At 40.7% G+C, this 18,044-nt stretch overlaps 1 protein-coding gene across 3 annotated transcripts in view; it reads left to right on the top strand.

Annotated features, from left to right (window-relative positions):
* The window catches only part of METTL8 (methyltransferase 8, tRNA N3-cytidine), a 46,395-nt gene extending 29,561 nt beyond the window's left edge, over positions 1-16,834 (top strand). For 2 of the 3 annotated variants that reach the window (XM_060778932.2, XM_060778940.2), the window contains 5 exons: positions 4,834-4,897; positions 6,554-6,693; positions 8,567-8,673; positions 8,765-8,830; positions 16,524-16,834. In XM_060778932.2, coding sequence (XP_060634915.2) covers positions 4,834-4,897; positions 6,554-6,693; positions 8,567-8,673; positions 8,765-8,830; positions 16,524-16,711 — 565 coding nt within the window. In that variant the 3' untranslated portion in view covers positions 16,712-16,834. Of the gene's footprint in view, positions 1-4,833; positions 4,898-6,553; positions 6,694-8,566; positions 8,674-8,764; positions 8,831-10,095; positions 10,167-16,523 lie in introns of all 3 variants that reach the window. The other variant, XM_067471582.1, reaches the window with a different exon arrangement.
* The last annotated feature ends 1,210 nt before the right edge of the window (positions 16,835-18,044 follow it).

Raw genomic sequence — 18,044 nt, forward strand, 5'->3', positions numbered from 1 at the left:
ATTTGCTGTTGCAGCCTTCATGTATTGTACACACCACAGTCAATTTCTGCAGTAGATTTACATAATGAATAATTGACACATTTCTTTGATATTTCACTTGAGTTCTTGATAAAACTGGCACAAATCTAAATGAGTCATTTACGAGCAAAAGCTTGCATTCTTAGATGTGTTTCTATTGTTCAAAAATCATATTGAGGAAAAGAAGAAACAAATTAATTCAAAAAGAATAAGCCAGCAAGTAATACAGCAAAGACAACGTGTTTATATATCTATATAAGTGCTTGTATATTGGTTGGTTTAATGTATTGTCGAAGGCTTTCATGACCAGAATCACTGGGTTGTTGTAGGTTTTTCGGGCTGTATGGCCATGTTCTAGAAGCATTCTCTCCTGACGTTTTTCCTGCATCTGTGGCAGCCATCCTCAGAGGTTGTGAAGTCTGAGGATGTCTGCCACAGATGCAGGTGAAACGTCAGGAGAGAGTGCTTCTACAACATGGCCATACAGCCCGAGAAAACCTACAGCAACCTGTTGGTTGATTTGTTTGTACTACAAAGGCTCCTACTTGGCTTGATGAATCTGGACCATAGTTGGCACACATCCCCTTCACCACCAAAATTAAAATAATTGTGGAGTTTCAAATTTAAAACACATCCTGTTTGAGGGTGAGGGCCCCCAAAAGTAAAGAATGTGTATGTTACTTATACATCCAGCAGAGGGCAGTATATGAATAGACAGGATTAGCTACTGACCTATAGGTATGCATGAAAACAGTGCTTAGATGAGATCACAAGAAAGAATTATATAGTTAGAAAGGGTTACCAGTAGCTTTTTGTTGTTGTTGTTCATTTGTTCGGCCATTTCCGACTCTTTGTGACCTCATGGACCAGGCCATGCCAAAGCTCCCTGTCGGCCGTCACTACCCCCAGCTCCTTCAAGGTCAATCCAGTCACTTCAAGGATACCATCCATCCACCTTGCCCTTGGTCGGCCCCTCTTCCTTTTTCCTTCCATTTTCCCCAGCATCATTGTCTTCTCTAAGCTTTCCTGTCTTATCATTATGTGGCCAAAGTACTTAATCTTTGCCTCTAATATCCTTCCCTCCAATCAGCAGTCAGGCTCATAGCTACTGCTACAGAAAATGACCACACCGTGAGGCAAAAGCACAGTACTGAAGGCCACAGTAGGGACATCCACATCAGAAAAGGAACTTGTTGGGGAATCTGAGCTGTTGGTTCAAAATATAACCGTCAGTTAGGGTAATTCCACCTAAACATAGCAGAGTACCAGGAGTAAACTCCATAACTAGCGGAAACTTACATATGGTGAGAAGGGATATTCTTCTTCATTACGATGGCTGAGTCAGAACTTTAGGTTCAAAAAGATTTCTTAAAGTAAAAAAGAAATACATGATTGATAGAAAAGTCCTGGAGCTAAACAGCTTGCTAAATCTCATCTTCTAAAGAAGGTAAAATGTAAAAAAAAAAATTAATGCAGCTACATTTTGCCTACAGAGAGGCAAAATGCTTCCTCACTGGAAGAAAGAAAAGCAGAAGTGACATGGTGGAGAATGCATGGCGTTCCTGGGACAATTTAAATGTAAAAGGAAGTTCCCTCATAGATTTTCATTACTACATCATGAAAGAGGGTGGAGAAAGTGGCTAGCAGTAAGTAGAAAGACAAATCCCTTTAGGAAACATGTGGAGGGCCTGAGCTTGGCCCTGAATCTAGGCTAGCTACTCATTGACAACTAGAAACTTGATGACACAAAGACTTGTGCAGTCCAGGAATGAAACCCAACAGAAGTAAGCAATTTAATGAAGATTTATAGTTTGGAAGGTGTATTTGTCTACCTCTTAGTCAGAGGGTGAAAGAGTGTGATTACCAAGAAAAGGCTGGATAAAAGAAGACAAAGAAAAGAGAGAAAGGTATAAAGTAAGGGAAGTGGAAAAAGAGGAAGAAAGAAGGGAAAGGAGGAAAAAGGATGAAAAAAGAAAGGGAAGAAAGAAAAAGAAGGAAGAGGGGTGAAGACGTATGAGGGAAAGCAAGGGCAGAAGGACAGGAAGAAAAGACCGATGGACAAGGCATATGAGGAAAGGGGAGGAAGGAAAAAAAGTCACAAAGAAAATGCTAACCTAGACAACACCAAGTAATAAACGAATAATTAATTAATTAACTAACTTAACTAATAAGCGTTTAAAATATGATCATGTTAAGCTGGTTTCTATATGCCATATTTTCTAAGAGTTGTGAGATGCTCTATTCACTCAATATTAGAGGATGGACATTTGGTTTTTTCTCTGCTTTGAAGAGTATTTCTTTCCACTATCCAAAAATGGAAGTCAAGATGGGATCAGATCTATAAAGATATTGCAAAACAAATTAATTAGACCGATAACCTTTCCCCCCAAAAGGAAACTATTAATGGCAAACACAGACACGTAAGGAGAATTCAAAACTTTGCTAAAGAAACATCGTGGAATTGAATGTACATTTTTCTCTCTCCATATATGTTGGGATATACAATCATATAGCATTGCTTCTTAAGCCAGTTGATATTGGGGCGGGGAGGGGGTTTTCTTTCTCAGTATGCCAAGGCCTAACACCATTTCTGTGCTCATTGACTGAAACAATTCCTTCTTTTCTTGGAAACTTGCCATAGGGCAGTAAGCAATGGCTCCACAGACCACCACTATGAGTATCACTGTTATAGATATTATAGCTAGTGTGCCTGCCAAAGATACTATCAGTTGTGCAAGGCAGAGCTATTATACCATTGCAGGAAAACGTCTGTGTTGTTTAAGCTACTCCATCTGTCTTTGTAATTTAATAGTATCTGTTTTTTAGGGTAAGATGCTGTGAGAGCGTACTTTTCCCTCTGCAAAAGATCTTTAAGTTGTATTTAAAAAGGCATCCATTGTGCTAACGTAATATGAAGCACATATGGCATCCCAGGGCAGAAATCTTCCCCTTCATTTCATTTAGGGAACTTGCTATCATCACTTGCTCTTCCATGGAAAAGAGAAAGAGAACTCCTACCCTTATACAACATGGCTAAAAGTGTACCTGGGTGAGGTCCACTTATTGAAGTTGGGTCACATGAACTTTTCCCACTCTCCATTGATTTAGGGTTGTGACCTCCCTGGGAGCGTTATTTTTCTATTGTAGCTGTGTGTGGTTTCTGAGCCACAATGTGATTACTTTCAGACCACAGTCCTCTAATGGTTTAGGATGTGTTCACATATTTGCCCCAGTGGTGCAGTGGGTTAAAGCGCTGAGCTGCTGAGCTTGTTGACCGAAAGGTCACAGGTTTGATTCTGGGGAGCGGCGTGAGCTTCCACTGTCAGCTTTAGCTTCTGCTAACCTAGCAGTTCGAAAACATGCAAATGTGAGTACCGTAGATCAATAGGTACCGTTCCGGCAGGAAGGCAACGGTGCTCCATGCAGTCATGCCGGCCACATGACCTTGGAGGTGTCTAGGGATAACGCTGGCTCTTCATCCTAGAAATGGAGATGAGCACCAACCCCCGGAGTCAGACATGACTGGACTAAGGGGAAACCTTTACCTTTACCTTCTTACTTGCTAGCTATGTTTACATATTAAACTTATCTGCGGTTTATTTGTTACTCTATCCATTTGTTGGTCTAACCATGAATCCCCCTGCAGAAACCCAGGCAAATCACATTTGTCTCTTTCTCTCCTGTTTCTTTAATTGGTTTCTGCTTCAGGTTGGACATTTAGGAAAACAAGTAAATATCATAGTTTGATTTGAAGCATAACAACAATTGTTTTCAGAATTGCATAGTTCATAAGCTAATAACAAACTGGCTTCTCATTATGATTTGTAGATAACTAACTATGGTTACAGGGATTCCTTAGGACAAAACCAAGAATCAAAATTGAACAAACCACAACCTGACTTATATTGATATATATTAATTCAGCATTGTATTACTCTAGAACTGAGTCACACGTTCAACACCAAGTCATCAAGTGACCAGATCTAGGACTATTCAGCCTGAAGCCCCATTTTAGAAGTCAGTACAGTAGTGTGTTAGAATTTTACTTCAGAAGCAGTACAGTTTAGAAGTCAGTCAGTATCAGTATGCTGGAGTGTATAGTCAGTCCTTATTGACTCAATGTTCAGTAATGTATTAGACCAGTAGTTCTCAACCTAGGGTCCCCAGATGTTTTTGGTCTACAACTCCCAATATATATTACTCATTTTCATTGGAGTAAATGCTTTGCTTTGTTTTGTAGAATATCTCTTTTTCTCTCCACACACAACTAATATTCTTGGCACTTATGAATACAACTTTATATTTATTAAAAGAGTAAGAGATACGCTTCCTCTGTAGTAATTATAGGCTGGAGGTGACAAGGGAGCGACTGTCATATCAAAGTCAACCAAAATTATAATATCAAATCAAAATGACAAATTTTGCACTGCTGCTCTCCAAGAGTCCTCTTTTTATTGTAGTAAAATCCAAAATTATCTTCTGCCAGTGTCCTGCTTAATAGTAGTTTGCCATTCAGGGAAAAGTACAATTGACAACTCCTTCTGGACTGATTAAAATACAAAGCAGGTATTGCCAGGTACAGTTCTGTGACAGAGCAGACCTAATATAGCAAGATGCCAAAATGTTTTTATTTCCCAAACTAGGATATTTTACCAGTTCAGCCCTTTACCTGCATTCACCATGTTTTCATCCTCCCCTGCGTCCCCTATTTCCCACTTTCTCCAAATGCTGATTTACTTAATGGGTCATATTTGAAAACATACTATGTTTCTTCACAAAATCAGTTGGGAAAATTTAAATTTATTTTCTCCCCAGCAACATTCCTGAAGTCTTTCTGTATTGCTGTGATTTTGCCTCAGAAGCAGTGGAACTGATCAAGGTATTTGATATGTAATATTCATTCTAGAGTAAAGGTTACATCCCAAAACTCTTGATTTCAGCAAAACAGACCCCTTCAAGAGACCAAGTTTCAGGGCTGCTCTACTGCAGCTGCTTAGAATTCATTTCTTTTTCTTTTTAAACATCATGCTTGTGAAGTGAAAAAGCAAGCAATGTGTCTTGGGTGTATTAATGCAGTCACACTGCCTAAACAGGCACATAATTCAGAATCAAAGCTGCTACTCTGTGTCCCACTGCCCAGAAAATTGTGATTTTTGGTTTTGAAGTCAATGCCTTCTCAGTCTTGGCACCAGTCATCAAAAGTGGCCTCTTCTTGGGTCATTTACAACTGCTCGACCCAACTTGAGTTTTTCAAGGCATTATGGTTGTGTACCTTGTGATCTCTCTTCTAGTAATTGTTAACAGTATTTTGCACAGTCCACTGAATGGAGTATAAAGATCTTTTCAAACTGACCCCTGTAGTATACATGATACTTCGCAAATCAATCTGAGAACTGAGGTCCCTCTGTAGGATGCTTTAGTATAGTAAGTCAGAGCATTGATCCATGTAGTTCACCTTTATTTCTTTATTTATTTATTTACCATATTTGTATCCTGCCTTTCCCACCCATGGAGGGGACTCAAGGTGGTCCTAAAACAGGCAGCAGTTTGATGTCATACATACATGTACCAAATAAACAATTACAATTAAGAACAAACAATTAAAACATCAAACATCAGTTAAAATCACACCATCCAAAATATAATCCAGGACTATTCCATTTGTCAATCACATTGATTTGTGGTCACTTATGGCACTGCTCCAATTACTTGTCAAAACCTTGGTCCCAAAGCCACATATTAAGTTTTTATCTGAAGTTCAGAAGAAAAGGGGCTGATCTGATTTCATTGGAGAGGGAGTTCCATAGACGAGGGGCCACCACTGAGAAGGCCCTGTCTCTCATCCCTACCAGTCCCGCCTGCAAAGGAGGCAGGACCGAGAGCAGGGTCTCCCCAGAAAACCTTAATCTCTGAGATGGTTCATAGAGGGAGATAGTTCGGACAGGTAAGATGGGCCAGAACCATTTAGAGATTTGTAAGCTAAAGCCAGCACTTTCAATTGTGCTTGATAGCAGACTGGGTGCCAGTGGAGCTGGCATAACAGGGGGGTTGTGGGCTCCCTGTACCCCGCTCCAGTGAGCAGCCTGACTGCCGCCCATTGGACTACTTGAAGCTTCCAAACAGTTTTCAAAGGCAACCCCACATAGAGCGAGTTGCAATAGTCTATTCTGGATGTAACTAGAGCATGAGCTACCGTGGCCAAGTCTAACTTCCTAAGGTATGTGCACAACTGGTGCACAAGTTTAATTGTGCAAAAGCCCCCCTAGCCACTTCTAGGGGTTTGCCCCAAACTCTAGTGTATTCCTGCCATAATCAGAACTCAGAAATTGTAATGTAGGACTCCAGATTTGCAATGCTCTGTTATGTTTTATTTTGTATGTACTGCTCATATTTTTAAATAAAAAACAATAAAAAAGTATATTTTACAAAATTAAATGATTTGGGTGAGGCAAGGTTTAGTTTAAGCATGTCTGTTTTTAGGAAATATTCTAACTGGTTTAAATCTCTTTTATTCTTTCAATGGCAATCATGACAGTCACACCCATCTTTTGATTCCTCCCATTGCTTTGCCTTTGTTCATGACCTGTGTGATGAGGACTCCCCCTATCCCTTCCCGGAAGAGAGCCTGGACATCATTCTCCTTGTCTTCGTCCTCTCTTCTATTCACCCTGACAGGTGAGTGAAGGCTAAAATGGCATGAAGGGAAGGGCCCTTGGCAAATACATTACACTGTCTTTCACTGCCATGAGTGGATTTTGTGGCTACCAGTGAGAGAAAATGAACAGTCTTATGTTCTCTTCTTAAAAGAGTGTCTTCAGCTTCTCTCCTGTCCCTAATGTGAGCAGGTCAGATTAGGTGCCTTTGAGCAGCCTTCTCTTTCTTGTGGCTCATACTTAGAAAGTTACTTTTTGAAAGTACCCTGTTGCTTGTAACTTTTTACAAAATCTATAATTGCATGGAGCGCCCAGTTAACATTGTTAGTTAGTTACTTACTTATTAAAAGAGTAATACGTTATCTTTTTTTAAAATTAATAACACAGTTTTAAAATTTTGTGTTTTTAATATGATCCCCTAAAACAGGGGTCTTCAAACTTTTTAAGCTGAAGGCAGTTCCTCAGCCTGTTGAGGGGCTGGACTATATTTTTCAGAAAACATGAACAAATTCCTATGCACACTACACACATCTAAAAAGAATAAAATAACAATATAATATATAACATTTTATTATTTATTTATTTATCATGTCAGGGGCAACCAAACAAACAAAACAAACAAACAGATAAAACACAAAATTTGCAAGCTTGGTAGTTGAATAAATTTCCTTTGACTAGTAGCTGGCCACCTGGGGTGCTTCTGGTGTTGCCACAAGAAGGTCCTCCATTGTGCATGTGGCAGGGCTCAGGTTACATTGCAGCAGGTGGTCAGTGGTTTGCTCTTCTCCGCACTCGCATGTTGTGGACTCCACTTTTGTAGCCCCATTTCTTAAGGTTGGCTCTGCATCTCGTGGTGCCAGAGCGCAGTCTGTTCAGCACCTTCCAAGTCACCCAGTCTTCTGTGTGCCCAGGGGGGAGTCTCTCATTTGGTATCAGCCATTGGTTGAGGTTCTGGATTTGAGCCTGCCACTTTTGGACTCTCGCTTGCTTAGGTGTTTCAGCAAGTGTCTCTGTAGATCTTAGAAAACTATTTCTTGATTTAAGTCATTGACGTGCTGGCTGATACCCAAACAAGGGATGAGCTGGAGATGACACTGCCTTGGTCTTTTCACTATTGGCTGCTACTCCCCGGTGGATGTCAGGTGGTGCAATACCGGCTAAACAGTGTAATTTCTCCAGTGGTGTAGGGCGCAGACTCCCTGTAATAATGTGGCATGTCTCATTAAGAGCCACATCTACTGTTTTAGCGTGGTGAGATGTGTTCCACACTGGGCATGCATACTCAATAACAGAGTAGCATAGCGTAAGGGCAGATGTCTTCACTGTGTCTGTGAATATATAACACAGTGAATATATAATGTGAAGAACAATGTTAACCAACATAAGATTACACTTGAAGCTCAGGTATCAGCAGTGGCTGATTTCAAGGTTAGTAATGTTGGATCTGACAACAACTGTATATTTACTCACAACTATAAAAAATGTGTAGCTAATTGGAAAAGATCTACCATTTTCTTATCCAGAATGACATGGAATTCAGCCATTGTAGTTCTCTTGTGATTGGCCTATATTGGGAGATCATGGCAGGGTAAAGCAACATTTGTTGAAAAGTGGGTGCTATGTTTAATGTTTTTAGAATATTATATTGTGAATCAACCATAAACTGACATTATTTTGATAGGTTATTCCTTTTTCCTGCCTTTTATTGTATGTAAACTACTTTGAGCGCCTCTTTATTTTATAGAGAATGGAAAAGTAGGATATAAATTAGAGCAAAAATGTGTCCTGTTACAGGCAGGCCACTTGCAGTCCCACAGTGGGGTTCAAAAATAAGATGCAAGATACCACTTTATATTTTGTCATATGATGAACAGGACACTGTTCTCTTTCCGCAGGACCCAAAGAATTGTAAGCAGGCTGGCTAGACTATTGAAACCTGGTGGGATGATGCTGTTTCGAGACTATGGAAGATATGATGCTTCTCAGCTTCGTTTTAAGAAAGGTATGTTCAGGGAGATACAGGCTTTGTTTATTTGCTTGTGATTCACTGGTGAAAATGACATTGCCTTTTCCCTTGTTTCCTCCCACTCTAGGATGCTGCCTGTCAGATAATTTCTATGTAAGAGGCGATGGAACAAGAGCTTATTTCTTCACAAAAGGTATTAGGGTCAGCAATGCAGTGGGATGTTGTCAGTTTGCCTGCAGCAGGAAAGTGGCTTTATGAACTTTGATCTAGGAGTTAATGTGAGAAAAAAGGATTTATTTTGCCCATATGTTGTTGCTGTTGTGGTGTGCTTCAGTCATTGCTGACATTATGATACTTAATGGGAACCTATCACAGTATTATGTTTACAAGGTTCTTACTAGCTGGTTATAACTCTGTTGTAACAACAAAAGTTGCCTCCTATCTGTTTAAAGCAGTGTTTCTCACCCTGGGGGTCGGGACCCCTGGGGGGGTGGTGGTGGTCATGATGGTGGTTTCAGAGGGGTCTCCAAAGACCATCAGACCTTGGCAAAGAAGGCTGAAAATCTCTTCACCTATCCTTCTCTTCCTTTTTGGAATCAGACTGTGAATCCTCCCACCAAAAGCCCTTCTCCTACTCTCTGTTTGTAGGTGAACTACAACTCCAAAACTCAAGGTCAATGCCCACCAAACCCTTCCAGTATTTTCTGTTGGTCTTGGGAATTCTGTGTGCCAAGACTGGTTCAATTCCATCGTTGGTGGAGTTCAGAGTGCTCTTTGATTGTAGGTAAACTATCAATCCCAGCAACTACAACTCCCAAATGACAAAAGCAATCCCCCCCCCCCCCCATCCCCACCAGTATTCAAATTTGGGCGTTTCGGGTATTTGTGCCAAATTTGGTCCAGTGAATGAAAATACATCCTGCATATAATGATATTTATGAAGTACCAATGAAAATAATTTTATGGTTGGGGGTCAACACAACATGAGGAACTGTATTAAGGGGCCGCAACATTAGGAAGGTTAAGAGCCATTGGCTTAAAGCATTTAAAAGGAGAACAGAATATATTGATCAAATTGGTATACAGTGTAAGGGGAACAAGGACAATCGGATGCATACACCTAAGGTACATTTGGTTATAAGTTGGCTATTCCCACTTTTTCTATCTGAACTTGTATTTTTATGATTTTACTTAGACTTGATGTAAACTGTATGTTGTGTTTATATTTTCTGTTTTGATAAGCCCAGTTGGCTGATCAGTAAAATTGTTTCATTTACAAGGGCTTCACCTTTGTCTCATCAGAGTTGAGAGAATGTGACATGCCCAAGGTTTCCATGGACAAATAGGGATTTGAGTCCTGGTTGCCAGAATTGTAGTCCAATACTAAAACATCATAAACTAAATTGTTGCTACTTGGTGGCCAAACCAATGTGATGGTTGGAAATGTTATTTTTCCAGGTTACAGCTTCCACTGGACATTGGGCTATGGGATTCTGGGAGCTGTTAATTTTTCCATGCTCTGGATTAAAGTAAGCCCTCATGACTGAATCTAATAACTAAATTCAAATTGTTGAATTTAATAATTAAGCTCTGATCTCCCAACAGTCCTTCAGATTGTTTGGGGAGTGGGGCCAGACTATAATTTGAAAAAAAAAACCACAATTTCTTACTCTCACTGCACATATCTTATTTATTGTGCAAAACTATAATATAATAACAATAACTTTATTTTTGTACCCCACCTCCATCTTCTCGAAGGGACTCAGGGTGGCTTACAAATGGCACAAAGGACCTAAAACAATACATAACATAAAATAAACACACAATACAATACAAGATAAACCACTAGTATATAAAACAACCATTTGAACTCAAAATGGCGCCCAACAACCTATAGCGTCGACTGTCATAAAAAAAACATGGTCAGCTGTAAACAAGAAGGGAAAGGGATAGTGCAAGTTGTAGCTAAGGAACAAGGGCATGGGATGAAAAAATGAAAGAAAAATGCAATATTTAAAATGAAGAACAATTTTAATCAGTGTGAACTTACCAGTATTGCAGTGGGAAGTGTGGCCTGACTTTTAAGATAGCCAAGTTAATTGGGATTGTTGTTGTGTGCCTTCAAGTTGTTTCAGACATAGGATGACCCTAAATCTAAAGTTTAGGGCAGGGGTTAGGTAAATGATCTTGGAGGGCTGCATCTGGCCTTCAGGCCTTTGTTTGGAGACCCCTACTCTACTGATTACATCTCACAATTAAGATATAATAATTGGATCTCCTGATGTAATCCTTCTTGGAAAATAGTAAACAAGAAACCAGCAATTGTGAATCAACGATCCAGGAGCAGGGATAGATGGCATTTTATTACCCCTGTGACTGAAATGAGGTTATCATACATTGAACGCATCATGAAATAGCAAGACTCATTGGTAAATTAGGTAATGTTTGATAAAGTGATAGGTGGTTGGAAAAGAAGACGATCACATTGCAGGTGGATTAACTCAGCCAAGAAAACCATGGTTCTGAGTTTGCTAGATGGACAACATGGTTCCTGGGAGGAAATTCTGAGCAGGGCTATTGGTAACAGGGTCTCTCTGTGGCCTCTCCTTTGGTTGTCATAAATCAGTACCAACTTGACAACACATGGAAACATGTGGGCAGAGAATAGAAATCTAGTTTGGGAAAGTGACATTTTTGACAATGACTTCAAAAAAAAAAACCCTGTGCTGCCAGCATCACTATGCTGACTATATTCTGGAAATTCGAGTCCTAGGAAGTAACCTTATTAAAACTTGAGCAGAGCTGTTAATGAAAGGGTCTCTTGGAGGCTTCTGTTGATATGGGTGCCGAATGTTGAAGCCAACTTGGCAGCATATAATAACAGTTGTGTCACACAGATTCTGTGATGCCAATCAATCTCTCACTCATGTTCAGTATTCAAATCTACTTTTGAAATATGGACGTGTCACATTCTGTTTCCCAGCAGTCCGGAGATGTTTACATAAATCAAGTTCCCAAGTAGAGAGTTCTTTTCATGTGTTCATCAAAACGGATATGTATCTACCATTCTATGTGTGGTGGGAGTATGCTTGTAACGTGCCCTCTCTTTAAGGACTAGGGGTAGGTTGCAGTACTTTTAAAACAACACTTGATATAAGTATCCTTTTAAAAGACAAGCAAACAAAATACACTGAAAATAAATCTGCTGCTAAGAAAACTCACAGTTTTTATTCTTGGCCATTAGTGCCTTCTTGCATAATCTCGATTTGCATAATCACTTCAACCTGAATAAATGTAAACTGTTTGGGAGAAACAACTTCCTACTTCACAACAACCAAAGTATGAGTCCAAAAACCAAGAGAAAATTAACAGTAACACCCCACTGTTACAACCTGTGTATCTCTTTTCTTTACTGCCCAGCAGCTCCTGTCTTTACTCACCATCTATTGTCCTGGCTTTCGCTAATGAGAATTGGTACTTGTGGTGGACCACTCTTACAGTGCACCAAAATGGCATGGATTTTACACACAGGCCTTTCCCCAATTGGCGGACCACTTTTCCACTATTGTACCACCATATCTACCTGAAAACCTTGCCTTAGGTACATGTACCCAAGGCAAAGGAGAAAATTGATATACTTTAAGAAGCAAAATGTATTGTCTTACTTTAAGACAAATATTACAGTGTTAACAAATTGTAACCATTGTTTCTATATGCTTTTATTGTACAGTCAGTCCTCCACATTTGCTAGGGTTAGAGGCAGAGGACCCCCTGCAAATAAAGAAAAAGAAAAATGCAAAGTTTTCATATATTGAGAAAATGCTTCTCTGGGAATATCTAGGTGCTCCAAGTGACTTCATAGTCAACTACTGCTGGGGGACAGGAGAAAGTTGACTATAAAGCTGTACTGGAGGGCCTAGAGATTCCTAGAGAGACCATATCCACAAATACGATTGACCCATAAAAGTTAAAACTATAGATATGGAGGGCCAACTGCTGCTTGATTAACTGCTAAGTAGTTTGGTTACATAGACTGAAGCTTGAGACTCCAACTCCCAAAAGCCAGCCTGTCCAATGGTTAGGAATTCTGGGAACTAAAGTTCAAAACACTTGGTTGTGCAGGCCTGTTTTATACTGCACTTCACAATAGCAGTCTGTACTTGCTTGGCTTTGGATATTACGATACTGGTACTCTACAGCTGACCTTTTTGCACTCAGGCCTGGCTTCTGGTTTGAGAGAGTTGGCTGTCTGCAGAGACGGTCATTCAGGCCTGGCTTTCAATGCTTTAATCCCAGGTTCTCTCTCACTTTTAGGCTCTTAGCTCTTTTGAAGATTACTGCCAGATTTCCTGTCCCTGTGATGCAGAGACTTCTCAGCCTTCTCAGTGATTTCTGTTCTGATTCCGGTGCTGACCACTCACTGCCTTAGTCCTAATTCATATTCTTCCTGGGCTCTTCTCCTTCCTAGGACCTCATCACATTTGCTGTCGGAATCACCACGGATCGTGGCAAATCCAGCAATGCCGGGCAAGGGACGGGGGAAACGGTTGCCTCATGCCCCGTGTTGCCTGACTTCCCCCTTACCTTACATACCACAGTGGAAGTGTCAGACGCCCAGCTACCCCCTCTATGCATCATAGGAATCCTCTATGCAACACAGGAATCCTCCCATGTTGCCACTGTGTTCCACTTCAATTTTGCCACAAAGCTCTGTACATTGTGAGATAAGAGCCAGCGGGCTCCATGGCAAAACTGAAGAGGAACCCGTGTATGTCGCCAAATTTTAGCCCATGTAATGAGGTCATAAGTCTTCTTCACCAGTCTTCACTCATCAAACTTGGATTGTCTTCTCTTGCGTGTGGCTATGATCACTGGCCAGAGATTCTCCACCAGTCATCTTCCAGACAATGTCGGCCATTCCCCCCAGCCTGTCTTATCCAGTTTGGATTCTCTCTAACCATCCAGATAGTGGGGAATTGGCCAGACAACCACCATCTAGTAAATAAAACTCAAGAACAGCTCTATACAATATGTGCATCTCTCAAACACAAATTTCAGTTCTCAGCTACCCCTTGTCCTGTAACTGGTTAACCCTAGCAGTATCCATTAAACCTCAATTAACATAAATCTATACACACAGTACATTCTGCAACAGGGATTTTTCTCCACATATCAGAAGTCAATTGAGAATACAGTTATAATGTATAGAAAAGCCACAAACTAAGTTACAAACTTGGCATCATACTAAATTTCTTTTGACCAGAAGCTGACCACTTTGAGCGTCTCTAGTGTCGCTGTAAGGAGGTCCTCCATTGTGCATGTGGCAGGGCTCAGGCTGCATTGTAGTAAGTGGTATGTGGTTTGCTCTTCTCCACACTTGCATGTTGTGGACTCAATTTTGTAGCCCCATTTCTTAAGGTTGGCTCTGCATCGCATGGTGCCAGAGCGCAGTTTGTTCAGTGCCTTCCAAGTTGCCAAGTTTTCTATGTGCCCAGGAGGGAGTTTCTCCTCTAGTGTCAGCCACTGACCAAGGTTCCGATTTTTAGCCTGCCACTTTTGGACTCTTACTTGCTGAGGTGTTCTTGCGAGTATCTGTGTAGATCTTAGGAAGCTATTTTTTGATTTATGATGTTGGGTTGCTGGCTGTATCCCAACAGAGGATGAGCTGGAGATGTCAATGCCTTGGTCCTTTCATTATAGACTTCCCAAGAGATGTCAGGTGGTGCAATACCGGCTAAACAGTATAATTTCGCCAGTGTTGTATAGTAATAATAATAATAATAATAATAATAATAATAATAATAAGTAGTGGTGAAGGGCCACAAATTCCCCATGCATCTTGTATTATATGACTAATGTTGAGAGAAACCCAGATATAGATATATTTCAAGAACAAGCATGGCGTAGTCGTTTTATTGTTGGATTAGGATTCTGGGAAACCAGAATTCTAATCCTTTCATGGCCATGGACCCACTGCAAGACTTTGGACAAGTCACATGCTCTCAGCCTCAAAGGAAGACATGGGCAAATCCCCTTTGAACAAAGCTGACAAGAAGCCATAAGTCAAAAATAATTTGAATGCACCCAACAACACCAATTTGTTCCAGTAGTAACAATGCTAGTTGAGGTATTCTAGGAGATGAATTCCATCCTCTGTGTCTTATAGTTGTGTCCACCATCCTACCCGAGGATTGACACATGAATGCCAAGGGTGAGGTTTCTGACCCTCTTGCAGACTGTCTGTTTCTTTGAGATCCTGTGGTAGATCTTCCTCCGCTATGCCTATTGCTTGGGGAGAGCTCTGAATTGGGCAGATTGTTCTTTTAAATCAATCCCACAAAAGACTTTTCTTTTGCATTATGAGATGTGACCAAATCCAAATGTGTTTCCTCTTTATATGATGCTAACTTTGAAAGCTGTGGAAGGTTTGGGAGGGTGGGATTGGGTGTCTGGAAGAATGCTTTCCACATTGGTGTGACTAATGGATTTTGTACACTACTAGGCATGAGGTTCTGAATTGCAATTCATGTGGTGCTGTGAAAACTTTCCCCCTTCTGGGGGTACTTTTTGCTACCAGACTGTCAGAATTGCAAGAGATAATGTCTCCTTTTCTGGATGGGATGTGGATTTGTTATTTAAGTAACAGTCATATGGTAAGAAGGCAGATATGGGAAGCTAGTCTTCTTGCATTATGGATTTTAGAACTATTGGGAACTTTTAAGAGGTTGCATTATTTATTAATGTAATAAATTGCTACCTTGTTTTTCATGCCTAAGAATATTGTAAAGCAGTGGTTCTCAACCTGTGAGTCTACAACTCCCAGAAATCCCTGCCAGTTTACCAGTTTACTGATTGAAATCCTATGATTAATCCTGACTAGAGTAGAACCAGTGAGTCAAGTGGATTTATCTATATGTTGACTCATCCCTCAACTGGTGATTCAGTGGGTCTACTACAGTGGTTCTCAACCTGCGAATCACCAGATGTTTTGGCCTACAACTCCCAGAAATCCCAACCAGTTTACCAGCTGTTAGGGTTTCTGAGAGTTGAAGGCCAAAACATCTGGGAACCCACAGGTTGAGAACCACTGCTCTGAAGGGAGGTTATGTGACAGATTAGTGTTGGCCCATCCTGCAGATGTGGTAGGGTTAGGGTTAGCGTTAGGATGTGATAGGACTACAGTTCTCATCATCTCTCATCATTAACTATGCTGAATAGGCCTGATGAGAGTTACAGTCCATCTACATATGGAAGTGTTCACCAAATCCACACTATACTATATGGATTTGATAGTGTAATTGAGCACTGGAATTGGGATGCTTCCTTATGAGAGCCTTTCAGATATTTGAAGACAGGTATCATATCATCCCTCAGGCTGGAGCCCCCGGTGGCGCAGTGGGTTAAATCCCTGTGCTGGCAGGACTGAAGACCAACAGGTCGCAGGTTTGAATCGAGGGAGAGCCCAGATGAGCTCCCTCTATCAGCTCCAGCTCCTCATGCGGGGACATGAAAGAAGCCTCCCACAAGGATGATAAAATATTAAATCATCCGGGGGTCCCCTGGGCAATGTCCTTGCAGACGGCCAAGTCTCTCACACCAGAACCGACTTGCAATTTCTCAAGTCACTTCTGACATGACAAAAAAACCTATCCAGTTCCCTCAACTGTTCCCGTGGCGCTTGGTTTCCAAACCCTTGTCTGTTTTGGTTGCCCTTCCTTGGAAGGTTTTGTGGAAAAGCTGACAACACAAATCAGTTGTTGGGGAGACAAGATAGATGGCTAAATGTTTTCTGGGTTTTCTGGGATCACACAACAAGTTATGCTTTCCAGATAGATCTGTCTTTATTTAATCGGTATACTCTCTACTTTTATTTTGTAATAATACAGATGAAGTCCACCACATTTTCACCTCAGCTGGCTTGAATGAAGTACAGAATCTATTTGATCGACGATTGCAAGTAAACAGGAAGAAAAAAATGACGATACATCGTGTCTGGATACAAAGCAAATTCAAAAAACCAGTGGGACTGGATCAAAGCAGGAAAGAAAATGTTCTGGAGAAACACAATGCCTAGCCTGAATGTTTCACATTATTTTCCAGGTGAACTGGAAGAAATGAATAAAAAAAACGAAGACTTGATATTTATAATAGATTGGTAAAAACTGAACAATGCAATAAAAATATGGGCAGTTTTGCACATCCATTAAAGGTTCTTTTTTTTTTTTTGTATTAACAGAAGTCCCTGTCACATGTAATCTGTTTCTAAAACTGTGTAAAAGTGGATGGTGGCATTGATTATATGTAGAGGATATAGAATAGATGGGCATCTATGGCAAGGACCTGTTTTGGCTCCAGCAATGGGTCTGGGGAGGGGGGGCAGTGAGAAGTGCTGTGAGGGATCCTCCCTAACCTTTCAAAGTTGCCTACCCCTGTCCTTTGAGGTGCACAAGTGTGGGTAAGCTGGCAAAAGGAGATTGGGGAAGGAGAAACAGGACAAGAGAATAGTATTTAATTTTTTAAAAAAATTAACAGAATAGTAAAAGGGTCATAATTATGTTGAGAAGTTATTATTATTATTATTATTATTATTATTATTATTATTAATAAACATCACACAGTCCTAAACACTTGGGAAGTGTTTGACTTGTGATTTTTGTGATACAAAATCTAGCATATATCTCTTGTTTGCTGTGACATACTGTGTTTTTGTGTCAGTAAAATAGTAACAACTTTTTTCTTACATCCCACCACCATTTCCCCAAAGGGACTCAGGGCGGCTTACAGACAGCCCAAAGTATCTAAAAACAAACATAAAAGTGAACACAATATAAAATATAATAAAATAAAACACATGAACATATAAAAACATTAATTCAGATTCAGTCTGAATCCTCTGCAATCCTCTAACCACGGTGATAAATTATTGGCACCATGGCCAGGCTGTAAATATTGGAGTAAAACAAGTGCCAGCTGCAGTCATGGAGAGAGGGCATGGGATAAAGTGCAGGATGTTCCACTACTACGTAGGACAACTAGGGCCTAAATATTCTCAAAGGCTTGATTGAAGACCTATGTAAGGAGGACAGTGTGGAGGTCTGTCTAATCTCCCTGGGAGGGTGTTCCAAAGCTGGGTGGGGCACCACTGAGAAAGCCCTCTCTCTCGTTCCCACCAACCACACTTGTGACGGTGGCGAGACCGAGAAGATGGCCTTCCCGGCTGATCTTCGGGCCCATGCCGGTTCATGGGGGGGGGGGGGGGGATGATTGCATACTCTACAGTTATACACTTGTGATTGTTACATATTCACAATACCTCCATAGCCCATATTTTAGGGCACAAGTGTTAAATGCAAATCCAGCCCACCATGTCATTTTATGTAGCCCACGAAGCTTTCAGTGCCAGGGCA

Source organism: Anolis sagrei, chromosome 1, assembly GCF_037176765.1.
Source record: "Anolis sagrei isolate rAnoSag1 chromosome 1, rAnoSag1.mat, whole genome shotgun sequence".
NCBI classification, from domain to species: Eukaryota; Metazoa; Chordata; class Lepidosauria; order Squamata; family Dactyloidae; genus Anolis; species Anolis sagrei.